The 26,187-nt window shown below is 36.7% G+C and overlaps 2 protein-coding genes across 5 annotated transcripts; one reads left to right on the forward strand and one right to left on the reverse strand.

Annotated features, from left to right (window-relative positions):
* The first annotated feature begins 10,307 nt into the window (after nucleotides 1-10,307).
* Nucleotides 10,308-19,166, forward strand: LOC104090935 (cullin-1). 4 transcript variants are annotated; one of them, XM_009596142.4, is made up of 22 exons: nucleotides 10,317-10,477; nucleotides 12,208-12,248; nucleotides 12,336-12,391; nucleotides 12,838-13,029; nucleotides 13,117-13,216; nucleotides 13,961-14,146; nucleotides 14,417-14,464; nucleotides 14,543-14,746; nucleotides 14,871-14,948; nucleotides 15,122-15,211; nucleotides 15,284-15,364; nucleotides 15,445-15,507; nucleotides 16,563-16,598; nucleotides 16,662-16,754; nucleotides 16,854-17,003; nucleotides 17,112-17,167; nucleotides 17,283-17,403; nucleotides 17,476-17,637; nucleotides 17,738-17,881; nucleotides 17,977-18,195; nucleotides 18,289-18,456; nucleotides 18,549-19,166. In XM_009596142.4, the coding sequence occupies exons 4-22, from the start codon at nucleotides 12,896-12,898 to the stop codon at nucleotides 18,648-18,650; spliced, it is 2,235 nt and encodes a 744-aa protein (XP_009594437.1). In that variant the 5' UTR covers nucleotides 10,317-10,477; nucleotides 12,208-12,248; nucleotides 12,336-12,391; nucleotides 12,838-12,895; the 3' UTR covers nucleotides 18,651-19,166. The 4 variants fall into 4 exon arrangements, 2 of the variants coding, with proteins under 2 accessions (XP_009594437.1, XP_009594441.1); XM_009596146.4 differs by having other exon boundaries at nucleotides 16,668-16,754; XR_011411244.1 differs by lacking the exons at nucleotides 16,854-17,003; nucleotides 17,112-17,167; nucleotides 17,283-17,403; ... (3 more) ...; nucleotides 18,289-18,456; nucleotides 18,549-19,166 and having other exon boundaries at nucleotides 10,308-10,477; nucleotides 16,512-16,598; nucleotides 16,662-16,735.
* Nucleotides 19,167-22,488: 3,322 nt separating this feature from the next.
* LOC104090934 (uncharacterized) lies at nucleotides 22,489-25,982 on the reverse strand. Its single transcript, XM_009596141.4, has 4 exons — nucleotides 25,810-25,982; nucleotides 25,274-25,426; nucleotides 24,205-24,453; nucleotides 22,489-23,036 (listed from the first exon to the last, which is right to left on the reverse strand). Exons 1-4 carry the CDS (start codon nucleotides 25,882-25,884, stop codon nucleotides 22,758-22,760), a joined length of 756 nt encoding a protein of 251 aa, XP_009594436.1. The 5' UTR covers nucleotides 25,885-25,982; the 3' UTR covers nucleotides 22,489-22,757.
* Nucleotides 25,983-26,187: the final 205 nt, after the last annotated feature.

Here is a 26,187-nt window from a genome sequence, read left to right on the forward strand (position 1 = left end):
TGTATGTATGTATATATATGTATGTATGTATGTATGTATATATATGTATGTATGTATGTATACAGTAATTTGGTCTATCTACCGAACTTCGCGGCGCAACCATGTCAAAGGCGGTCATAACCTTAGGAAAGCCTTTGTAATGCATTAGTACAAATTATGACGTAGTTGCAACAACAAGCAGACGTGTTGTCAGAAGCATCACGGAAGAACAACATCAACAGGACGAAGTTTTCAAGAGAATACGCTCACGCGTGGAGAACCTTTCGTAACATATCATAATCCGGAATGACGGCATTTGCCTTAAAAGAAACAGGTATTTTCAAAATATTTTCTATATATATATATATATATATATATATATATATATATATATATATAGTGTGTGTGTGTGTGTATGCAGTAATTTGGTCCATCTACCGAACTTCGCGGCGCAACCATGTCAAAGGCCGGGGCAAGGCAACATTGTGGTCGACACAAACCAAATTTCTTCCTCCCCCTACGAAGAAGTTTTCTTTGAGTGCAGGGTCAACAAGGATTAAGGAAGCACTAGGACCACACTGGGGCAAATGACGAATCCGCCACTTGCCTAATATTATCTCTTTTCCTTCTTCTCTTAGATTTTCTAATACAGTTAAAACTAACTTTTGAATCCTCTGCAGGTACCTCGGAATCAAACAGCTGATACGAAAATTTGTACATAGCAAATCATCCGCTCACATAATTGGAGCATCTTGTATAAAACGGACCATTGGCTTCATCAATGGGAGTCCTGTATATAGTAAACCGCCTGCTCAACTAATCGGAGAACCCTGTACAAATGAGCCGTCGACTTCACCAAATGAAGTCCTGTATATAGCAAACCGTCAGCTCAATAAATCGGAGTGCCTTGTACAAATCGAACATCAGCTTCGCCAATCGGAACCTTGTACATAAAAAACTGCACTTCGCCAAAAACATAATTCGCATCGCCGCTCCATCGCAATAGATGCCAGAATAGACAGTCGCAAACCTCGTCACCGACGTTCTGCTAATCGATGGCTGCAACTTAGCTCCGCATTCAAGAGTATCTCTTGGGCATGTTTTTATTTCCTTTGCTATTACTTGAATGTTTTGACGTTTTGCTCGTGCAGCTTAAGGAATGATTACACTTTTAATCAATCACTCCCAAGCGAAGTTTACTTTACACTTCAGTGCAAAGCTCTCCCAATAAGCGGAGACACACTTTATAAATCAAGCTCTCCCGACAAGCGGAGATATTTCTCAGTGCAAAGCTCTCACAACAAGCAGAGACACACTTTACCAATCAAGCTCTCCCAACCAGCGGAGACAATTTTCAAATTCTCCGATAGTTGTGCAACGGTACACATCCCGGCTAACAAATCGAGTCAGGATCATGTATCCCATCATCCCGATTACAAATAACGGCTCGCCAGCAGCCAAGCATCATCATTCCTGCATCATTTACATTTGTATCTTAATATATTCTACATTACAATATATTGGTATACATGTATTTCATTTGTTTTGCAGGGACAAACACCGCAGCGTGGAACTTTTCTTAGCAGCAGACCGAACGACAACGTTATGGGGACAGGTAACCCAACAACGGTCCTAAGACCTTAGCTTAAGACGATCAGCAAAACTCAAATTTCCGAATCATTCAAATCAGGCCGCAAAATTTAAGCTACCATGAATGACCAATCTTCCGTCTCATCGTATCGTTACAATACGATACTGGGGCAATTCCTACGAGTGTCGCTTCCCCAAAGTCCCTACTCCAGAACTACATGAGGCTTGATCCTCGTAAAGCCTGAGGTATGTGAGCCATTCAAAGCCAAAATTCGGCCCCAATATTCCTAAATATTTCTAGATTCTTCCTCAACTCAATCCTACAAATTCACCATCCCCGTTTCCTGCAATACCTACCTAAAAGTCAGAACAAAATTGGCTTTGGTTCAATTTATTTGCCTGAAAACTCTTTCATCGTCTCCGGTCAAAGAGGGGCAGTTGTTGATGGCCAATTTTGACCCTCCCTTTTAAAATTAATTTATTTATTCTTAATAATTTACAATTAATGTTTTGAAAGTATTTTCTATCAATAAATACCTATTTTACAAAATTGATTAAGTATTAGTTTTGAAATTAATAACCTAGTACTAACATTATGTAATTATAAATATACTTTCTACTTTTTATATCATTAAGGCAATATCTAAAATACATCTAGGCTTTATAATTAGCTTAATGAATTATTTCTCAAATTTTGATTAATTAGATTATTTTTTTCAAATTAGTGTTATAATTTAGAAGACAAAGTAATTCATAAATAATTAATTATAATAATTAGTAATATGTTTGGTAATTATAAGTTTACTATATTTTAGTGAAAATAATTAAGTTTGTTTAAATTAATTTTAAAAGGGTTAGAAGACCAAAAAGCTACAATTGTAAAACTCCAACTAAACACAAGATGGTCATTTTTTAAATTAACTTTGGCCCAATACCAGGCCCAACCCCTCATCTGACCCAATCCAAATGACCCCTCCATTCTAGGTTGGCGATCTACGTCCATCTCCCTAAACCAATCAGAGCGCGCCACGCCACTCGCCTCTCTCACTCACAAAGAAAGCACAATAAATCTGGACCATTGATCTATCAGATCAACGACCCACATTTTTATCTCTTAATTTAAAACACATCTTCAGATTCATCTCAATTTGTTCTTTAATTTAAAACACATCTTCAGATTCATCTCAACCGTCAAAGCCTAAGAGATCCAACAGTCTATGTATTTTGTCATTTTAAATTGTTAAAGCCCGAATTATCAGAGCCGTTGATCTAAAGATCCAACGGCCCAAATCTCCCTCACCCATTTTATCCCTAGAGATGGACAATCCCAAACCCAAAAACCCAATCATTCTCTATTGACCCTGCCCCCCCTCCCCCCCCCTCCTTTCCCTTTTCTCTCTTCTTTCTCTCGTCCTTCCAACCTCCATCAATCATAAAACCTTGCACAAATTTATGCAAGATCAACAAATCAACCATGAATTCATCCTTTCTGTCTTCCCCAATCACGAATCTCGCCGATTTTATTCCCGTTTCATCGCACAAATTCAAATTCCCCAAAGCTTAACCCTAGACTCAAAGACGAAAGTTCAAATCATCTCGGTTCTGCTATGTTCATTCAAATCGGAGCTTGAAATTACCTTTTGCAGCCTGAAGTCTGTGAATCTTGTTGCAAATTCCCTTTTTCAATCACAAAGTTTAAACATCTAAATCCTGAAACCCTAGACTCAAAGACGTAATATCAAATCTTCGATTTTCCTTCATGTTTTGTCAAATCGGAGCATGCATGGAGTTCCTTCTCATAGGTCATCATGAGGATTCGATGTCCAGAGATCAAACTTAGTGACCTCTAGACAATAGAGTTTACCCGATGGTCCTCTGCCTTCAACGATTAATCTCCCTTCTCAGGTAAAAATCTTCGATGTTTTCCCATCTACTCTACTTTGATTTCACTCTATCTCCTTAGATTTTCACTGATATTGCTCACATCATCAGCTCATCGTCATCTTCCACTATCTAATTTGAATTCTTTTGAAACCCTAGAGCCTTAAGTGGCACTATAAATAGGAGCCTTCAATGCTCTTACCTATCACAAACAACATCACGAACCACTGAAGAAAAACAAAAATGTTTCAATCATCTAATAAATTTAGGATTCAAAGCCTTGGGTTTTCTTACTATTTCCTTTTCTTTCGTTTACTAAGAATTGTCGCTGGTTCAAACTTGGGGTTTCTGGGGTCTTAAGCAATTGAGAAAGAGCTTCGTCTGGTCTGCCGCTCCAAAAAAGGCCAGCACATCTCTCATTCTTCTTTTTTGTTCATCTCTTTTGAATGCTGCAAATATGTTAGTTATATTCTGAGTATTACATTTGTTTTATGATGTTCAGTATGTTAATGCGTGTGTTCTGCTAAGTTTAATGACTACTTGTGATTGTTTGTCCTACCTTGAGTCTTTAATCAATGATTGATTAAACTATTAATTGATTCATGCTGATCTCTTGTTCCTGAATTTCCACAGTCTACATGTTTAAGTTATTATGTGTTCGCATGAACTTCATAGCTTTTCATTGATCTGCAGTAAACTTTATCCCTATCTGTTGCATCTCTGTAGCTTGTGCGTCTTGAAGTTGAGCTTATTATTTGATAATCACAACTAAGATAAATATGAAGGTATTTAAGTTTGTATCCTTTGTCTCTTAACCTTAAGCATGAACTATAAGTGTTTATATGCTTTCTTCTCTACTTATGTTTCTTAAACTACCTCCGAGTAGCCACTGTGGACTTTTACTTTGTCTAGTTGTTGGTGCTTCTGTTGATCTATTCTTGTTTGAATAAACTATCTTCTCTTCTCCCAGTAATCCTATTGTACACATCTGTTAAGGCTAAGTTATCTTTTCTCATAATACGATCATGATCCTGTTTCTTCTCTTTGTTATAAAGACTGATAATTGGTTAGACTGAACATAATTGTTTTCTTGATTAGTCAACACCCTCAGTTGCATGATTACTTGGTATCACATCTCCTAACTCTTATCTTTGGGGTTATCATTCATCTTTGAAAAAGCTGGCATGAATTTTATCTTTTAAGATTGTCTTCCCTTAAAAAGGATATAGTTACTTTGCTATAACCAAGTGATAACTTGTAACAACAGAAGCATGATCATTTTCATATTCATGTACTAACCTAGACTTAAGTTTCAGTTAAACATGTTCAAATGCAATATCTTTCCCTTATCTGTAACTTTTTCCTCATGTCATGATTAATCCAATTCTATAAATGTGTAAGGTTTCCCTGTCTACATAAGATCATTATTGTATTTGAAGTGTTCAAGTAAGTTAACTGAATACTGCATGTCCCTGTTTAATACTTACTTAGCTCCTGATTTCACACCTTGTCCATAACCACTCCAGTCCTTTCCCATTTGTTAGTTTTAAAACCAAATCTGGCTCCCTAAGATCTTATAAGGACCTTTGCTGATACTATTTGAACATGATGATTTGTTTGAAGTCAATACCGTTAAGAATATGATTTTGTAGAGATCCTTAGGGATTCCATATTTTGATTTGTGAACCTGCAGACTTATTGAAAGGCTTGATCATGTCCTAGATGTCTTTGACAACCTCTGTAAATGATTAGTCATGACTGTGTTGCATGTATTTTCATTGGTGATTCTCTTTAAAAAGTGTTAAGATAGTAGTATCAACCTATGTATGTGTTGAAAGCAAAATCCATCAGTTCACTCTAGGTTGGCCACACAAAAGAAATCTATATATATATATTAAGTTGTTATTGTATAGCTTTGCCTTTCCTAGGAACATTGTTCTCCTCTCATGTTCAAACCTTTGTAGTATGCTTATGATGCCTCTGTTCTTTACCGGTATGTGTTTTGAAGTCAGACCTTTAGAATTCATATAATATATGTTTGTTTGGTAATCCAATATGGATTATATGTTCTTATGTTAGGAGGAAAAGTATATTTTGTGGTAGGCAATGCTATAGCATTTAGTTTGCATTGAAAGGGCCTCATTGGCATTTAAATATGGAGGTACCTCAGGTAGATTTTAAGGGGTGCCTAACACTTTCCTCTTAGAAGAACAAAAACCCTTACCCATAATCTCACTGGTTTGCAGACTTATAATGAACATAACTTAGTAATTAAATAGGTACCCTAAGATACCTTTAAATATTAGGTGGCGACTCTCTTTCATCAACAACAGAGAAACCACAAGTTGAATCTTGTCTTGACTAGTGCAAAATAGGGTGCAACAACACCCTGCACACAAGAGAAAACCCGTGAAGAACAAAATAAAATTGGTTCATGAATTAGCACAAAAATCTAATTTTGAACACTATTGTTTGTCAATCCCCGGCAACGGCGTCAAAATATTACGAGCGCAAAATATAACATAAAATTGATGTTCGCTAGACAAAGATAGTATAGTATAATTATCGTCTCCACATGGATTGGATTTAAACAATGTTCAAGTAATTTCTAGCTTAACGCTATTCAGGATGATTAACACTTTGGTTGGGATGATTAATAACTAAAATTAATTATGAAACTAAAACAATTAACAAGTGGTCATAGAAAGACAAGAGTTGAGCAATACTGAAATATCAATGGGAGAAATAAGGGTCATGACAAGATATGTGCAAGATAGCTATTTGGGATCTAACTCTAGTTCAATTCACTCTAATGCTCTAATGATTCTCACGAATTCACTCGATGATTAGTTCAAACGTGTAGCCAAGACTCCTCTCTCAGTTAAATCTTAACTCTACGAGGTGAACTAATATAAATCATTGTGAAAATATGCAAGCATGTGTTAATGGATTAGTCTTCACGAAAGCGTCTCTCGAATATGCTCCTAACTTGATTTAATCAACGATTTAACAAACTCTTTCGATTACTTAAAAGAATCACTGAATTAAATCAAACAAAATAATTCAAAGATAATCACCAAAATATTCCTCTTTCAATTAAATAAACCGGTGAATAAAGTTGCAATCAATTCAAATCTCCATAAACGAATTCAAGCAAAGAACTAGAGTTAAAATCCATAAATATCAATCAAAACACCATATCCATCAAACCTTAAGGTAAACTACTCCATAATCACGGAGAAAGTCATCACAGATAAAGTTGAATAATAAGAAAATATGAATTTAATCTAAACTCGGGTGTTGAGTTGAGAAAAGAATGATGAATCCTTGTGCTTTGAGTCTCCAATGCTCTTCCAATCTTTCGTAGGTCAAAAGTCCCTTCAAAAATATATTTTTAGTGTAATTATACCATGTAGGAGCAGGTCCGGATGAAACTACCCTTTTCAAGCCGAAACAGAAAAATACTCTGTAAAAATTGCACAGGCGCGACGGACAACAACAAAATACACTGTCGCGCCGCCCCATGCACCACCCACGCAGTGCGACTGTGTAAATTTTTTCCAGAGTAAATTATTTTCTTCATTTTTTTGATATCCAGATTCAGTCCTCGACCCCAAACGCGTTCTCAGTTTAATTCCTTGGGCTTTTACGTAGATTTCAAAGCTCATAATTGTTTGATTTAGCTTCCGATTATCTTTTTAACTCGGAATCACTTCCTGGAAGGAATAAAATACATAATAAGTGTAATTCACTATCATTTAAGCTCAAACCCACATAAAGTTCAGTAATTAAAGTGCAAAATACAGCTAAAACGCGTGTTTCTAACATGCCATCAATAATGTTGATTATGGATTTTGGAGTCAAGTTCGATATTGGTGCTTGAATGAAATTGATTTTGCTCCATGATCCTTTTGAGTCTTGCTCTCTTCTCCTCGGTAGCACTGGCCTCCTCGGTTTTGGAGCATAAGCTAGCCTCCAAGTTATTAACTTGTTCCATGAAGGCAGACTCACGCTCGGCAGCAACAGTCATTGTATCATGAAGTTCAATCCATTTAGCCTTTGCTTCCTTAAGTGTTTCATGTAGCTGGGCAGCTTCCTGGTTGTGAGCCATTCAGATTGCTGCAACCAATCCTCGAGATCATCTATTTGAGTAATTTTTTGCCTCCAAAACCGGGAGGCACTCAGCAATCTGAATGGCTCACAACCAGAGTTCGAAGCGATATGAAGTGTTTTCGGCTATTTCCATCCCCCCCCCCCAGAGTTCTTGAACTTCTTCTGGTGGTGGAGTTTGAAGCTCTCCTGACTGAGCATCCAGTTGAGATGATGAAGATCTTTTTTTTCTTTGAAGAGGAGCCGCTTCATCATCGGTTTCTTCTTCATCAAGGACCATTGTGGCCGTCCCGGTTGGTATTTTTTTCACTCTCTTCTCTTGACTCCCAGTCGAGGAGGTACACTTCCTCTTTGGTTTCTTATTTTTGGGCTGGGGACTCTGGGAGGTGGTACCTTCACCAGAAGTGCAAGGAGATTCGCGAGCTCTCCTCCGGTTAAGCTTCCATCGGGTCATCAAGAGCCTCGATGTCAGGACAGACAATGGATCCCTTTGAAAATCCTGTGTGGTACAAAAAAGGCAATTAATAAACTGTTTCTATGTTATTTGGTAAGATTGAAGGAAGGAAGAATCTTTTTTTACCATGGTTTTTGGCTTTTCATCCATATTTGGGAGCCATTTCTTTCCACCTTTGGGATTCTGGTGTAGTAATATCCAAAATTTTTTGTACCCATTGGGCCAGATCTTGAACCCATTGTAGTTTCCAATGAGTAGCTGGAATATGGAAAGTATAAAGTTAGTAACAAAGGAAGGTGTTTTAAAAAACATGGAAAGAAAAGAGATACTTGAAGACTTACGAAAAAAGTTCCATGATTCAGGAATAGCAGGCGTTATGGTCGGGAGGATGTCCATGGACCCTGGTAGCAATGACAACGAACCATTCCATCCATCAACGATCGTTGTCATCATCGGCACTGTTGATAAGGGCATGATGACTGCATTTGCTGAGTTTTAGCACACCCCCGCGGAAGATCTTAGAGAAGTAGAGGTTCATCACATGTGCAAGAGTTAGATTTTCCCCGGTCTTAGAGCACAATTAGCGGAGGCAAGCCATCGTATGCCATACGTATGGGCCTACTTGTGCCAAGCAGATTTGGTACCGGTGGCAAAATTCTAAGATTACTGAGTCGACTCCTTCACCCACTCCTAAAGTGAAAGGGCCCAAAGTGAAAGGGTATGTATAATCATACATGAACCCTGGTTTGGAGAGGTTGACCCTTTCTACCTCATTAGGGGCGAATAAACATGTATGAACCCTATATAATCATACATGTACCTTGGTTTGGAAAGGGCCCAAAGTCAGAATCTCATGTATGATCATACATGAACCCTGGTTTGCAGGTTCTTTTTTGTTCTTGAAGGTTAGATTTCATGCTAAGATGAAGAGGTATGATAGTGTTTACGCTAGGAGGTTCCGACTCAACATCGTTCTCATTTGTTTTGTTCTTTTTTGAGCCTTCACCGAAGAGAAGAGTAGAGTTTTTGAAGGTTGACGGTAAGAAATCTGTGAAAGAAAATTTTATTGAGAAAGTTGAAGTTTGCAAGTAGGGTTCTAAGGTAAGTTGGAGAAGAAGAGGAAGTTGTAAAAGTAAAGAGTAAAAATGAGAAGTAGTATAAAAGTTATAGATGACAAAAATCGTGGTCATGATTACCTACAAAGCTGGCAGAAATATTGGTTGAATCACGGAATAACACATGTTCGGGTCATTAAATACGAGAAGATGTGCATCCTTTCAAGTGTCAGAGGCCGTTCAGGAACTTTCTTGCCAAGAAAAGAATTCTTATCTACTTCTTGGTAATACTGAGTTGCGTCACTGGAAAGTAGGGGGACTATCTGTATGGGGTAAAGTTGGTCAGTGATAGTTGGGCAAACGACGAAGTGACATGTGGGGCTAAAGACAGGTAGGGCGTGAGTCAGTAAACAGCTGGCACCGGATGCAAGCATGCGACCTGTGCTGAATGTATCCCGAAGTCAGAGTAACTGATAACAAAGATTCAAAATATTATCATCAGATAACATTCAATTGGCTCCCATTACAGAGAATATCTGCATTTATAGCCAACCGTTATGTAGTCATTAATGACGCTTTTATTTTCATTCAATAGGAGCTTGATTTGAGGATCTTGTCTCCCTAAATAAAGCTATAAATAGGGGAGTTCGCATCATTTGTAGGAAGAAAACATTCTGTACGAAAAAACTATAATCTGCTCTCATTCTACAGAACTACTGTCTTTATTTCATTCTTAATTATATTCTTGCCGCTACTATCGGAGAAGCTGAACACTTAACCACACTTGCATTTCCTTTAATCTTATTTCATAATCTTATTTCTATTCTTATTCATTTCGTATTTTTGGGTCAAATCGATTCACTTGTCTATAAACCACGTTACAAATTCATCTATACCATTTTACGGGTAAACAATTGTGCTTTTATAAACAACAACAAATCCATCGAGTTTCCACAAGTCGAGTCTGGGAGGGTAATGTATACGCATACCTTCCTCCTAACTTGAGGGTAGAGAAACTATTTCTGATAGACCCTCGGCTGGAGAGTAGTCATTGTGCTCTTATCTATTCTAAAAATAATAAAATTGCCACAAAACAAATTTAGATTTAAGTACATGAGATAGAAATGCACAAAACCAGAAATGGTAGGGCTGAAATTGCAATTAAGCCGCAAGGAAAAACCGAAGAAATTACCGCGGCAAAAATGAAAATAATCAGAAGTATGTGGGAACTTTTGGAGGAAACAGGAAAAATGCATAAAAGGGGAAAGAGAGAGAGATTCACATCTTACCCGATTCTCTTCCTCTCATCAATGCATTTTCTCACTTCCATCGCGTGCCCTCGTCAGCTCTAGACTCTCCGATCACTTCTCCGGCGAACTCCTTCTCTCTCTCTCCGGCGACATCTTCGGTATATTTTTCAGTTAAATTATGAGCTCCGATTCGATGTACATGTATATGTTCACATGTATGTATAGACACATGTGTATGTATGTATTATATGTATGATGCATAGTTGATGCGGCGGTTAGTTTTGTTGCTTTTTCTTTAGCTTCTGATTGATTTTGTTATTGCTCTTTTTTATTTCGAGTAGTTGTTGAAACTGTGTTGTTATGTTGTGGTTTATTTGCGGCGATCTTCAGAGCTGTGATTGATGGAATAGTTTTATGCTGTTGTAAGGTTTTAAGTATTGTTGTTTTTTATTCTATTATTGATTCTGAGATTAAGAGTTTTTGTACTTTCGTTGGTTAGGTTTAGTGGAGGTTTAGTGTTGATTACTAGTAGGGTTTGAGTTCCATTTCCTGGTTATTATTTGTTGCAATTATTCACCGCATTCATGTAAACTAGCTATTCAATACGAAGCACTGATTCCCGGAGTTTTAATATTTCATCAACGGCGTGAAACTTTAGTGTTCACACACTTTTCTGTGGTCTTAGATGTGTGTTTACTTTTTTATTTTCTCAGTTCTATTTATTTTTCTGATTTATAGGATTTAAGCTATATTCACCATAAGTGAATTTTAATTGGTGATAGCAAGTTAGTTACCATTTTTACCAGATTATCAATTAATGTTTATCTAGAGATTTACCTATAATTATCGAATAAATGACTTGATTCTGTAAATATTTTAACACCATTAGTGCATAGAACTTAACTTCTTATTTATATACTTTTATGAGAAAAAAATGTTGTATACATTTTTTCTTTCTTGGGTGGAACCCTGAAAAATGTTGAATAGCATTAGCTCGTGTTTTGTTGGGGCAAAATGTTTAATTTCGGTAGCTCTAGTTTATATGGCCCTAGGAATAACTTGGTCAGCAAGTTGGTTATGGAATTCCTATCAAGTCAGGGTCTCCTGGAACCATGTCAGGATCGGTAGGGATCAAGTAATTATGTTGTGTGTTTCTGTCACTCAATTACTGCTTTACAGATATATCATATGGTACCAGCCGGCATGTCTCATGCCACCAAAATGCTATTACTGTGTTGGTACCTGCAGTTTCTGGGAAAAATTCCGGATTCTGGACAAAGAGCGCTAAGAGCTTTGCTAAAAAATTGCTGAATCGATTTGTAAATGGAACTTAGAGTAGAATTCCTTTTCACTGGGCAATAAGCATGAATAAGTAGCAAGCTCACATGAATAGCTGAATAAAGAAAGAAACAGAAAGAACTATGACTTGTGGGTTATTTAGTTATGAAATATCATTTCAGACATTTTCGGCAAGTAAATATGGATAGTGAATGAGGTCTTAGGGTTTTTTTTCCCGGTCATGTAGGTCGTATCATACTCTTGTAGGCCTCTCTCTGTGATATGGTGATATCTGTCACACCTCAAAATTAGGTGCTCACAATATCCCCTGTTTCTTTACTACTTTTACTTTAGGCTTATTTCAGCACTTTTTAAATTTTGGACTTGTTCAATCACATATATTTTTCATTTGTGCTCTATAATACATCATACTGAAAGTCCTATTCCTCTATGACTAAATATCTAGTTCAGAGGGGTAAATGATCTTCAAAAGACCAAAATGATATTGAAGCAATAAACAACCCACTAGATTTGCCAGTATGGACATTTATAACTGTGGGTAATTCGGAGTATTCCAGTGACTGACCTTCGATTTGTTCTTTTTATGCAGTTCTACTGGTGATGACTAAGTTTTATTGGACTTTATTCTTGGTACTACTTTATATTCTTCTTTCTCCGTATTGCTTGAATTTTAAGCCTCCAAATACGTAATTCTGTTTTTATGTTCTTGATGTTTAGTCATAATTCCTTGAACGGGGTCTATCGGAAACGTCTGCTCTACCTTTATAGCAGAGGTAAGGTCTGCGTACACGCTAGCCTCCCCAGACCCCTCTTGTAGGATTTTACTGGGTTTGTTGTTGTTTTTGTTGATTTTTAGTCATATTCTACTACTCCCTCTTTCTTGCGACCCAGAAATGCCTCAAGGTACTTGTGCGCTTCAAGCATGCATCATTCTTAACAGGCCCTGATACTATATATGGTACCCGTTGCAACTTTGATGCCTTGAAACCCAAATATTCTGCTCCATATTTCATCAATGAAGCCATGTTTGTAGCCTGCCAACATCAGATTTTGAGGATTTCATAAGAGCACCAGTGTTGTCAAACATTCCTTTCTTCTCAACAATAAAGCCAAATATTAATCTGATCTGATTTTCTTACTGGCTTAAAGATTGCTTGATTTTCTTATTAGCTTTTGTTGAGTTTAGTTGATGATATGATTTAGTCTGGAAACTCCACAGGTGTTTGAAATTTGAGTAGGGTTGCATTCTGTTGAATTGTGAAGATATTGAAATTACAATGAATCAGCGTACCACAATCGATTTAGACCAGGGATGGCAATTCATGCAAAGGGGCATTACAAAGCTGAAAAACATTCTAGAAGGGCTGCCAGAGCCACAATTTAGCTCAGAGGACTATATGATGCTGTACACGTATCCTTTTACCCACACTGTTTGGGGTTTGATGTTGTAGATAACTTGGATTTGGTTCACCTTTTGTCTCCTTAATTCTACTAACAGGACAATTTACAATATGTGTACTCAGAAGCCTCCACATGATTACTCTCAACAGCTATATGACAAATATCGTGAATCTTTTGAAGAATATATCACAGCAACGGTAAGGGTAGCTGTGGTTTTCACTCACATTTCACTTCATTAGCATTAATGAGGTATAAGAAAGGAGGAAAAAGGAGCTGAATAAGCATTATTTTTATTTTTTCTGGGATGTTTTCTATCTATGTATCATTCCGGGATGTTTGCTCTCTTTGTATGTTGGTTGACTCTTATAAAATGATGTTTTTCCCATTATCATACAACTGAGTCTGGCGAACCTTTTTGTTGCATCTTTACGTTTGGATTTTGAGCATGTAAGCTGAGAGGGCTTAGTGCGGGTAATGTTCTTGGTGCACTCTATGATTACATGTGTCAAAACATTTAATACTGGGACCTCTATAGCATTAACAGGTTTGTTTAGGATCTGAATTTAATTCAGAAGCTGCTTTTTTGACAAGCGTAGTATTTTTAATTTTCATTCACACTATTGCTAAATTTGATTTTTAAAAGAGGAGTTACATTGTATTAGATTTAAATTTAGAAAGCTGTTCTTGCTTCTTCTTCATCACCTAGAATATAATAGGAAAAGGGGAAGGCCGAAGGGGCAAGTGGAGAAATGTTACAAAATACAGCTAACTTCCATGGATTTCTTTGTTTGTTAATTTAGGCATGCAATTTCACTTAAGAGGTTAAAATCTTGGAAAACTCAAATTTGGCTTAAAGTTTGTTTACCTAATTGTTTGTTTCTCCAACTAATTATATCTTGACATTCTTAAATATCATTTTAATAGTGCTACTTCTGGATCAGGTATTGCCTTCTCTGAGAGAAAAACATGACGAGTTCATGTTGCGAGAGCTAGTAAAAAGGTGGTCAAACCATAAGGTTATGGTCAGATGGTTATCACGTTTCTTCCATTATCTTGACCGCTATTTCATTGCCCGGAGATCTCTGCCAGGGCTTAATGAAGTTGGACTAACTTGCTTCCGCGATCTGGTAATTTATGGTTCTCCCTCTCTTTTCCTCTTCTAATCAGAATTTTGCTTCTGTTGTCATCTAATAATACATCTTCACCTGATTCCTTGGTTAAATTATCAAGCACTGAGTTCAGCTCATGGCTTTTATTATGACTTTCAATTCAGTTTTCTGGTTTTAGCCTCTTTTAGGATTTGGGTTTTAGTTTGGCAATATATACTCATCTGCTGGCAGGTCCTTTTACTAAAAGATTATATCATTCATCTTACTGGCGACTGTTTGCTATTTCAGGTCTACCAAGAGTTGAATGGCAAAGTCAGGGATGCTGTCATATCTCTGGTATCTCTTTGGCTTCCTTTGAGTTTTCATTACCTTTTTTTTTTCCTTTTGATTGAGTAATACCAATCATCTAATCAGATTGATCAAGAGCGTGAGGGAGAGCAAATTGATAGAGCTCTACTGAAGAATGTGCTAGACATATTTGTTGAAATTGGAATGGGCCAAATGGATTATTATGAGAACGATTTTGAAGCTGCAATGCTCAAGGACACGGCGGCTTATTATTCTCGCAAAGCTTCTAACTGGATCCTTGAAGATTCATGTCCAGATTATATGCTGAAAGTTAGTATACCGCGTATGCGACCCCTTAATTCTATCACTCTCTCTCTCCGTTGCTACTTCTATCTATCCTTTTTCTGGTTAACGTCATATGTTAACCTACGTATTCTTGTCAATGTTCCTTTAGGCCGAGGAGTGCCTGAAACGGGAGAAGGATAGGGTCTCTCATTATCTCCATTCAAGTAGTGAGACAAAGTTGCTAGAGGTCCATTCTAGCTCTTAATCTTTTTGCTTTACTGGGACTCGAGCCATAAAGATGGAGGATGTTTCTAACTGCATCCGTTATAGACAAATATAGTTTTTGTTGTTCCCATCTTTTTGGATCTGGCGTATCAGCATTCTATTAGTTGCAACTTTACTACTCTTAGCTTTCTACAGAAAGTACAACATGAGTTGTTGTCTGTGTATGCCACTCAACTTCTTGAGAAGGAGCACTCTGGATGCCATGCATTACTAAGAGATGATAAGGTACTTTGCAGCGTCTTAATGTCCTGGTTTTTGAAAAATTTGCAGTCATTGATGAAATCATGATTTTGATAGGTCGAAGATTTATCAAGGATGTATAGGCTCTTTTCTAAGATTCCTCGAGGCTTAGACCCTGTGGCTAGTATATTTAAGCAGGTTTGTGATCTAATTATCTCACATTTTCTTGAATTGTATAATTGTTAGTTACTTCATATATCTTAGTTTTCTCAATGCAGCATGTTACCGCTGAAGGTACAGCTTTGGTAAAACAGGCTGAAGATGCTGCTAGCAACAAAAAGGTTTGTAGATTTAGCCTTTTCTCAAATTCTTTGGTCTTGAGCAGTATCTTTCCTTATTTGAGTGTTTCAACAGTTTGACTTACTTGGAACAAGTCAAACCAGAATTTTCTGCTATTTTAATATGCCAAGTTCTTGTATTCAAGTGTCTGATCAGCTTAATTTCATAAGTTAACACGTGTATCTATTATGAACTGAGAAAAAGGGGGCTGGGGAGAGATAATTTAACATATCTATCTATAATTTCATAATTCAATAACCCTCATGCTGCTGCACAGTGCATCAAGTACAAAGTGATTGAAAACCAAGTGAAAAAAGTGACAATATCTGTGACCTAGACAATCATAACAGTAATCCATTAAGAAGGGAGATGAGTTCGATATTGTATTGTGTACCACATCCTACATTGTTTGTAAGACTAGCAATTTATTGCACATTAGAGCATCTTGGTATTCTTATTTTTTCCTGTTTGTGCCTTTTGATGATTTTTTGTCCAGAGATTTCTAGTTAACATCATATCTACATTAGAGCATCTTGCTATTCTTTTTATTTTAATTTTCCTGTCTGTGCCTTTTTATTATTTTTGTTCAGAGATTTCTAGTTAACATCTTTTTTTTTGGGTATCAAAAGCTTGAAGTCACAAAGTTTGGTTTCATCTCTGTGATTGTGTTGTTTCGTTTACTTTATTTGTCCTCCACTACTTGACCATCGATAATTTGGTGGTTAGGAATGTTACTGCGAAGAGGTAGTAAAAGTTTCTTTAAAACAGAAACCCGTGTCAACTTTTATACTTATCCTGAAAGAACGAGCACGAGTAATTGCCACATGCCTCTAGGGAACCAACAAATGATTTTTGTCATGGATCGTTTTTAAATGTATTTAAACTTTTCCCCCATTCTTCTGGTTAGAACAATGTCATAGTTATGGTCAGTTGGTTGTTTTGATATCTTTTGTGGATCATTCTATAAAAGATGAGACTGGTGATTCTTTGTGAATGCCTTTAACAGAAATGGCTCAATGTCTTGCATTCTATCTGATCACCCACTGTTTTTCAACAGGCAGAGAAGAGAGATGTGGTTGGTTTGCAGGAACAGGTAATCCCTTAGTAAATCTGTTATCTGATCCTTGAATATGTGTTTGGTGGTGAACTTCTGAAGTTTCAGGTTTTTGTTCGGAAAGTGATTGAGCTTCATGATAAATATTTGGCATATGTGAATAACTGTTTCCAAAACCACACACTTTTTCACAAGGTATGTATTGGAGCATGGCATTTTGTCTAATTTAATTTTTCTACTCCGTGCATTAGGATTGCTAATATCTGCCCCCCTTATCACTTTCTACTTTTGTAGGCACTTAAAGAAGCTTTTGAAGTCTTCTGCAACAAGGGTGTTGCTGGTAGCTCAAGTGCTGAACTTCTTGCCACATTCTGCGACAACATTCTCAAAAAAGGTGGGAGTGAGAAATTGAGTGATGAAGCCATTGAAGAGACGCTGGAGAAGGTGAGCTCTTGCTCCATAGCTCCCTTTCCCCTTCTTTCCCTCAAGAACGTCTGCTTTTTCTTCGTGCCTCTGCAGCAGGAGAAAGCTGATAATAAATTTCACTTGCAGGTTGTAAAGCTGCTAGCATATATTAGTGATAAGGACTTGTTTGCAGAATTCTATAGGTAGAGTTCCCCCCTACTGTGCTTCTCAGCCACTACTAGGATAGTAGCTTCTCTGTTGCAACTTAGTGATAGCTTCTCTGTTGCAACTTAGTGATTTCCGATTTTTGTCTCCCAGGAAAAAGCTAGCCCGGCGGTTGTTATTTGATAAGAGTGCCAATGATGAACATGAGAGAAGTATCCTGACAAAGTTGAAGCAGCAGTGTGGGGGCCAGTTCACATCAAAGATGGAAGGAATGGTACGCCATCCAGATTATTATGCTGTATTTGAGGCTTTGTTCTCTTGTGACGTTCTTCTTCTCTTCCTACAGGTCACTGATTTGACATTGGCAAGAGAAAATCAAGCTAGCTTTGAGGAGTATTTGAGCAACAATCCAGCAGCCAATCCTGGAATTGACTTGACGGTGACTGTCTTGACTACTGGCTTCTGGCCCAGCTACAAGTCTTTTGATCTCAACCTCCCAGCAGAGATGGTATATCATATCAATCTGTTAATTGGCATTGTGCAGTTGATTTGTCTTGGTTTTCTTGAACAACATGTCACTGATACATTTTCTGCTGATGTATTATCAGGTTAGGTGCGTTGAAGTATTCAAGGAGTTCTATCAAACAAAAACGAAGCACAGGAAACTGACGTGGATATACTCTTTGGGCACTTGCAACATAAATGGAAAATTTGAGCCAAAGACTATTGAGCTCGTTGTCACTACTTATCAGGTTAGTTGACCAGATTGGCTTAACTAATGAAGCCTTTTTATTATGAGATTATCAATGAGAAAATAAGATTGAAACTTAGTCCTCCGTCTTCATAGGCTTCTGCTCTGTTGCTATTTAATGCATCAGATAGATTGAGTTATCAGGAAATCATGACGCAACTAAACCTATCAGATGATGATGTTGTTCGGCTTCTTCATTCTCTTTCATGTGCGAAATATAAGATTCTATTCAAGGAGCCAAGCACCAAAACGATTTCTCCAACTGATGTCTTTGAGTTCAACTCAAGGTTCGCTGACAAAATGAGGAGGATCAAGGTATAATTAGTGACGAGTTAAGTTAACCTTTCTATTATGAGTTGTTGCGCTACGTTACTGAACTGTGAGGGTTTTGGTGTAATGATAATGCAGATACCTCTCCCGCCTGTGGATGAGAAGAAAAAGGTAATTGAAGATGTTGACAAGGATAGGCGGTATGCTATAGATGCTTCAATTGTGCGTATTATGAAGAGTCGTAAAGTATTGGGCTACCAGCAACTAGTCATGGAGTGTGTTGAGCAGTTGGGACGCATGTTCAAGGTATCCACATGATGAGTTCTTTTCCTACTCAATTATAGTGTTTGTTATTCAAGTTTAGTTGAGCTAATTTCTTTGTTTCAAAAACTCCACAGCCTGACGTCAAAGCTATCAAGAAGAGAATTGAAGATTTGATAACTAGAGATTACCTAGAGAGAGACAAAGATAACCCGAACCTGTTCAAATACTTGGCATGATTTGCACAGATCATAGTGAAATGAGTGATGTTTGTATGCACTTCTGCAGTCGACATGGGAGGAGAAACATCCCGTCCAAGTTGAAGTCGAACTTCTGTAAATCCTGCCTCCCTGGACATTTGATTGCGTTGCATCAGGAGCTTGAAACTTTTTGTACAATATGGCTAAGATCGCAGCAAGAGGTAAAAATCGCCTCAGATACTTGAGATGAGATTGCCTAGCTTCTTCCAATCTTTTATGGCCCTTTTGCTTGCTCTATTCTGTGTTTTCTATGCATCTTGAGTTTGAGTAAATGTAATATTCCAGCGAACGACTTCCCCTCCTTGGATTCAGCACAATGGTAATTTCTTTTTAGATCATGCTCTGCGGTTTCTTTCTCTGTTTCTTTGTAGATTGTGACTTGACCTTACTCCTTATGGAGCTTTCGTTTCAACCTTGTGCAAGCATATTGGATCAAATAATGTCTTAGATCCTCATGACTCAGTTCTCTCTTGAATGAATGCCCACTTACTGTCACCCCCGCCTGATTTAGGTACATTAACCCAAAATTTGCAAACGTTAAAAAGTTTGTAGCTTGGAAATGTCATTCAGGCCAGAATCAAAATTGTATACTCATAAAAGTTTTTAAGACGCTAAATAAAATTTCAAAACAGTTAATATCAGAAACTAAATCGGTTAATGCAGTTGCTGAATGACTACTGTTGATAACTCCTAATTTTTTTTTAAGATACAATTATTTGGATTGGGTTTAAATCAAGCAACATAAACAATGAGAATTCATATTGTTGATACAAAATTGGGAGTTGATATGGTTGATCCGCTATTAGTTGATTGAGTTGCGGAAAAAGAAGATTGAAAATTCAATGATCTTTGCACTTCTCTTCTCCCTTGGCCTACTCTCGTCTTAAATCCGTCATTCCAAGTTTCCAACAATGAATACCTTAAGCCGTTTGGTTTAAGGGATTAGGTGGGTTATAGCCATAAAAATTTTAGTTGAATTTTGTTCCATATTTAGTTAGATGTATTAGCTATCGGTATTATTTTTATACTAGAATCTTGATATAACTTATCCCATGTAGAAGGTGGAATAAGTTAGGGCAAGATCGTTTTTAGCTTGCGGCCGAAATTATTTACATCCGGTAGACGTAAAATTATATAAAAAATTTGTATATTTTTGTTTATAACATACATAAATGTATATATATACAAAAATAAATATTTTTTGGTTGTATCTTGAGAGCGACTATGCAATGTCTTTTTCAGATAAGAAGTTGTCCAGGTTATAATCCTAGAATTATAATCTTGGAATATCCATGTTTTGAACCAAATAACATCTAAATGCCCCACCAAATTCAGAAGTCGGAAGAAGATAAATAAATGAAAAATATAGAAGAATTTTCCCTATATTTATCAATGTGTTTTGGTAGGATATTTAAGGTACAGATACAATTTAACATATATTTTTAAAAATGATATTTTTTTTACTAACCGTTATTTTCAATCAAATTTAAATTAAGAAACCAACTCACTCCCACCCCCCTAAGAGAGTGGAATCTTCCACGTTTAAGCAAAACGAATATAATTATCAAAGTCTACCACCAAAGTCAATTTACCTTTAGAAGTTGGAGGCCATTGTTGTCTTCCCTCTAATTCAATTAGCGCTAAATGGGGAAATCTTGTTGCTCCTGCTCAGAATCAGATGATGGTGGTGATGACAACTTGAAGATAATACTAGTGATGGTCTTAGCTCTTGTGTTGATGGTCATCTGCCACTCTCCACCAAAACTGAGAGGTGTCTTGGTTTATCGATGTTAGTTTTTTTTTTTTTTTTTTTAATCCATCTTGTTGTTATCACTCATTGTATTTGTAAAAGCAAAATAATTCTGAAGTTTCAACTTGTAGAAAGATCTCTGTTTAACTTTCCTTTCATGTCAGTTACTCTGAATTATTGATTTGAATAAAAGTCTACTCAAAAAGGCAAAGATGTTGAATTGATGAAATAAGGAGCATGTATATAGTAAAGATAAATTGCGGGGTTGGTTCATTTTTTCTTGATTGTGTAATGTCTGTTTCAATTGCTTTCTTAATCTTTGTCAATCATGAATCTCCATATCTTATGAATCAATATCTACTTTGAATTTTCGTTTTAGAGTTGACTTCACATTTACTTGTAGAATCATGAAAGCAAAGAGGTTTTAGGCCTTCATGGCCTTTTACAATGTTGAATTTAAGAAAATATCTTTTTTAGATCTCTTACGTGTAAAAGAAAGATCTCTTATGTGTAAAAATAAATCTCTCATGTGGGGTCATAAAACTAAATACAAGTTTGTAATGGGCCACAAAACCAATTGACCCGAAAGCAAATGAGAAATGCCTATTCTATTATTTCTTTCATCCTTCTTGAGTTGAGAGTTTGTCAAAAACAACTTCTCTACCTTCCCAGAATAGGGGTAAGATCGGCATACACACTATCCTTCTCAGACTTTACTTGTGAGATTCCACCGACTTTTTTGTTGTTGATGTAAAGGAGAAATGCCTAGATCCTCATGGTACTTGTATGCCCCATTATGTTCTTTTTCTTGCTTGGAACAAGACTCATTCTCTAATATTTCATTCCATCCATCCTTTAAAAAATCGACAAAATATATAACACCCTCTTGATAGAACAAAGAAAGTGTTTGTTGTTCTTTTCTTTTCTAGACCTCTTATAGACTAGACTGGAATCTTATCCATATGTAGATGAATAAGATGAAACTTCAGTAGCCGCAAGGTTTGGAAGGAAGTTATAAGCATTGCGCTCAAGAATAACTTCCATATCAAGATTAGCACGGTTAGTAATATCAACCCCGAAGACTGAACCTTGATGCACCCTAGAACAATATAATTTTGTTATGACGAGACATATTGGCAGCTGCAGGGGCAAGATGGAGACCCTGATATATTGGCTATTTGTCTCTAACAAACTCCATTATGTCGTGAAAAGTTTCCTTGTTGAAACCATCCCTTTGATAATAAGTCGATTAACAATCTATAAAGTATTAAAGCAGATTTTCAAGACCTGATGAACTCAGCAAATGGTAATTTAAGGCACTTTCTCACTTCACTATATATCAGAGAATTTGAACATTCAATCCAAAATCTTACGGCAAAAGATAGAATGATTCAAGTCAACTATAAACCTCTTTTGCAAACTTTCACACAAACCGTTGGTAGGTAGGATATCAACATAACTGAACATCCTCTGTACGTGTAACCCAATTTTGGGATTAACACGTAAAACATTAATGCCGGCTTATTGATGCAATAATGGGCATCCGTACTTATTTAAAAACTTATTTAACTTCACTATTTAGGCATTTTATATACAATTACAAGTTTATATACAATTTATAGTGATAATTAAGGATTCCTTGATGTTAGGCATTTTATAGGAAAACTGCTACACACGTACTAATTCCCCTATCCCAAAACCCCCACCCCTCACCCTACCCCAGCGCTTCATTTCACGTATCACAGCCCCCCACATCCACCCTCCACCCCATGACAGAGTTCAGCCGGGAAAAGGGAGCCTATAGTGAAAGGCAACGTCTGGTAGGAGACTTCCTATAGAAATTGTATAGAAATTGCAAAGATTACACAAATAAAACTGATATATAATATAGCTCAGACAATTCGAATAAATAAGATTGAAATATAGTATATGAACAAAAAGATCCCAAGACATCCTGCAACTTCCGTATGAGCTCAATGCATAGGCTCATGATTTGGCATTGCCTTCCTAAAACCTCTCGTATATTCATTGAGTTCAAATATGAAATATGAAAAGAATCAAATCAAGTAAAGAGACAAACACAAGACTAATTACTTCTCGAGTAAAAGAATACAAACAATGTGGCATTGCAGCTTTCCACACACGACAATCATCAAATTTACAATTAACACAGGCTTCTTTCCCCGTGAGATTTTGTTATTTACAAGAACATAAATATAAAAGGATACATTATAAGTAAACTTCATCAGAGTTTACAATTATTCATTTTTATCTTATGCAGAAGTATAGGTGAATTACTTACAACCGATATATACATGATATACAATAACCTTTTACTAGTTGGGGTCTTGTGCACTTTGGAATGACCAGGATGTGTATGCAGGTTTAGCAGCTGAGATCTGAACACGTATCACCTCATGTACTGCACCTCGGTGAAGTACCCCGAGAACTTCTTCCTCCTTCCCTATCGCAACATCTTCTAAATAGACAGTACGTGTGTGTAATTCATCGCGCAAACGAAAGCCATAAAACCACCTCCCGAGCTTCCACCATTGTACACGTACTTGCCTTTGTGAAATATTGTAGTTACTTAGGACTTCCATGACACATTCACCCTAGTAGAGATAAATAAACATCAAATAACTTCAAGAAGCTGATTCCAGGGTGAAGCTAGGTAACTAACGTAACGTCACATGCAATAAAACTATTCACAGTCCAAGGAACTAGAATTCCAGCAACAACAGAGAACGAAGAGGGCCTGCTTAAAACTTAGAATAACTCTTGCAAGTCTTGGAAATGAAGCGTCCTTAGGAAATAGGAACATAGACCATAAGGCTGATACCAGATCAAGTCTTGGTGCGAGCAAGATGCTACTCTAGTGCCAGATGATCAAGTTTTAATCACTGTTTATAGAGATAAACGCAGATGTACATGCCAATTGCGCCATACACAGAAGATGGACAGAGAGCACATAATTTCATAAGGAAAAGATCCAGCTGCAAGCAGTTGTTCATTTAGTAAAAGAGTACCTACAACCCAATCTGACTCTTACGACAGTTACCACTTCATTTCTACACGGTCTAACTTACACCCTTAAGCTATAGATTTAAATGTTTAAATAGCATTAGTTGTAGTAAGTAGGAGTTTTAAGAATAAAGAAAGAAATTAAGCAGGAGTTTTATGATCCTCTGTAGCCTATCAAAAAAGTGAGTCCTGCTAAAACGCAGGCAGACAGACAGCAAGAGAGAGAGAGAGAGATACAGAGACGCTAGCATAATTAGGCTGTGTTTCAGCACATATATCCACTTCAGGATGCAAAACGTCTATCAAAGGAAAAAAATTAATATTTGTACAAAACAATTTTACGGGAGTCTAAAAGGAATAAATCAATTATCGTATAAGCAATTGTCTAATTTACTCCAATATCATGCAATTGTCTAATTTACTCCAATATCATTATTTGAAACTAACTTTTTGATACATTAACTAGACAAAATGAATCCATAATCTATTTACAGTGCATAGATAAATATTTCCACCGCCCTGCTAAGGAAAATAAAAAGTTTCTAACCCCTATGAAGAAGACTGTGCTGGTATCAGAGTCAACTAAAAGATCTAGCTCCTATAACAGATCAAGCAGTAAAACACAAATCAAATCTGTCATTTATTTTTCAGCAAAAACGTTCAAGTGGTATAAACACCTATTCACTGCCTGCATAAATGGAAAAGTTGGCGCAGTTAGCAGGTTTGTAACAAAAGTAGGCATTCAGTTAAAGTAGTTACCGGCAAACCAAGCCAGATAATGCAGTAGTGCAAACCAATCAAGTTCAGCAGCACATTGTGCTTGGATTTAAGGAAGAATGTTTGGACATCTTCGAATCCAAACTGCATTGAATCCAGTTCTCTAACTGCTTTTAGATAATGCCCAACCTCAATTGACTCAAATGCCAAACAGCGGTCAACAAACTCAATTACGCCTGCTGCTTTTCCTGCCATTTCATTGTGCTTCCTTATATAAAACACTCTCCATTCCTGCATTTATAACTGGAAAAGTAAAAAATGGATATTTTTCGCATCAATTTATATGACTCAAACTAAAGACACACTGAGACAGAGAGACACCAAGGTTCAAGACCTCAAACATATAAAAGGTGACTGATCAATCGATACCAAAGTGGCAAGCACTGTCGAAGGAGGACCATAGATTACATTCCTTCATATCAATAAAAAAGAATGAAACTTTGTTGAGGGGTTTTCACTTCATGCTAATTCCAACCTTATATACACAGGAAAACATAAAATACCACAGTACAAAAGATTTAGTGAACACAGGGGCAGAGCGAACACCATTCACCGGAAATTTTACTATGTATATAGGTTACATATTACTTATTATACGTATATATTAAATCTTGAACACCGTTAACGAAATTCTTGGTATCGTCACTGGCGAAGCCACATGTATTCGGTCGTCGGGGTGTATATATATTGATACCCCTTGGCTTCTTCGTAGGTTGACTTCTTTATATTTTGACCCCCTAGTGAAAATCCTCGGTCTGCCACTAGTCACTGTTGAATCTGCCAAAATTTTCACTAAGGGGATTCAAAATATAATGAAGTAAATACGCGAAGAAGCCAAGGAGATTCAACATCTACTATATATACCTAAAAAATAATTTGACCTTGTATATACGGTGTAATATTCCAACGAAGGGACCCTCTAGTTCCGCCACTGCTGTCAGAATTTTGCAAAACGTAAATAACTCATTGCAAGCCAATAAACTAAATGTGCATATGCATTTATATTTCAATCTACTTAAAGCAGATAAAGAGAGTTCACTTCAGTATTAACCTCATGAGTCTGGTTAACATAAGATGAAGACTCCTCAATCTCCAGAGAAAGAGCAGGCCATCTTTCTCTACAAAGAGACTCCCATATATAATCAGACCCACATAACTCCCACCAAAACTGAGAGCAACTCCCCAATGAGCAAAGATCAGCTACCTTCAAAATTATAGTTCAAAAAAGAAAAAAAATACCCATAATCAAGACCAAAATTTTCCAAAATACAGAAACCAGAAAGCCAATAAATTCAACCCCTTTCAAGAAAAAATAGCAAATTAGAAAGACAAAGAAAAAATTGGGGGGGGGGGGGGGGGGGTGAAGAAAACAAATTGTTGCCAATAAATTCAATTCCTTTCAAAGCAAAAGGGCATAACCTTTTTTAACAACACAGAACTCAGAAAATCAATAAACTCAATTCCTTTGAAGCATAATCTAATTAAAAAAAGAACCTAGAACCAAGAGAAATTTTCTCTGACAACCGACAATTAGAAAGTGGATAAAGTCAATATCTTTCAAGGAAAAAAAAGGAGAAAAGAAGTTACCTGAAGAGAAGAAGCAATTTTGAGGGCAATATCATGGGGAAGTGATGCTTGTATAGACATAGATGTTGGGTTCATTTTGAAGAGTATTTTTCAGTTCAGCTACGAAACTGAAAGAAATAGAAGAAAATGCGTGTCCGTTTGGAAAAAGAGATGATGTTTGCCGTCATGTTACGTAACAGAGCCACGTGCGAATTCCCAAGGTCAAAGACTCAAAGGGTATAAACACTGGATTTTCGTTAGAGTTTTTCAATGAAGAATCTATTTTGTAGTTCTTGTTTATATTTGATACTAGTCTCAACATAAGCGTCCACCTTACTAAGTATATAATTTAACAATAAATAATATATTATTAAATAATATAATTGAGTTAGAAAATAA

The sequence above is a fragment of the Nicotiana tomentosiformis genome, chromosome 9 (genome assembly GCF_000390325.3).
Source record: "Nicotiana tomentosiformis chromosome 9, ASM39032v3, whole genome shotgun sequence".
Taxonomy (NCBI): domain Eukaryota; kingdom Viridiplantae; phylum Streptophyta; class Magnoliopsida; order Solanales; family Solanaceae; genus Nicotiana; species Nicotiana tomentosiformis.

What these genes read in the sequence shown, in the direction of transcription:
- LOC104090934 (XM_009596141.4), bottom strand. Translation starts at nt 25,884, where the DNA reads ATGAACCCAACATCTATGTCTATACAAGCATCACTTCCCCATGATATT. An exon ending in ATGTTAACCAGACTCATGAG is followed by an intron (nt 24,454 to 25,273) that starts GTTAATACTGAA and finishes TTATAAATGCAG; the next exon opens with GAATGGAGAGTGTTTTATAT. An exon ending in TTATCTGGCTTGGTTTGCCG is followed by an intron (nt 23,037 to 24,204) that starts GTAACTACTTTA and finishes TATCTCTACTAG; the next exon opens with GGTGAATGTGTCATGGAAGT.
- LOC104090935 (XM_009596142.4), top strand. Translation starts at nt 12,896, where the DNA reads ATGAATCAGCGTACCACAATCGATTTAGACCAGGGATGGCAATTCATG. An exon ending in AAGAATATATCACAGCAACG is followed by an intron (nt 13,217 to 13,960) that starts GTAAGGGTAGCT and finishes CTTCTGGATCAG; the next exon opens with GTATTGCCTTCTCTGAGAGA. An exon ending in ACCACACACTTTTTCACAAG is followed by an intron (nt 16,755 to 16,853) that starts GTATGTATTGGA and finishes CTACTTTTGTAG; the next exon opens with GCACTTAAAGAAGCTTTTGA.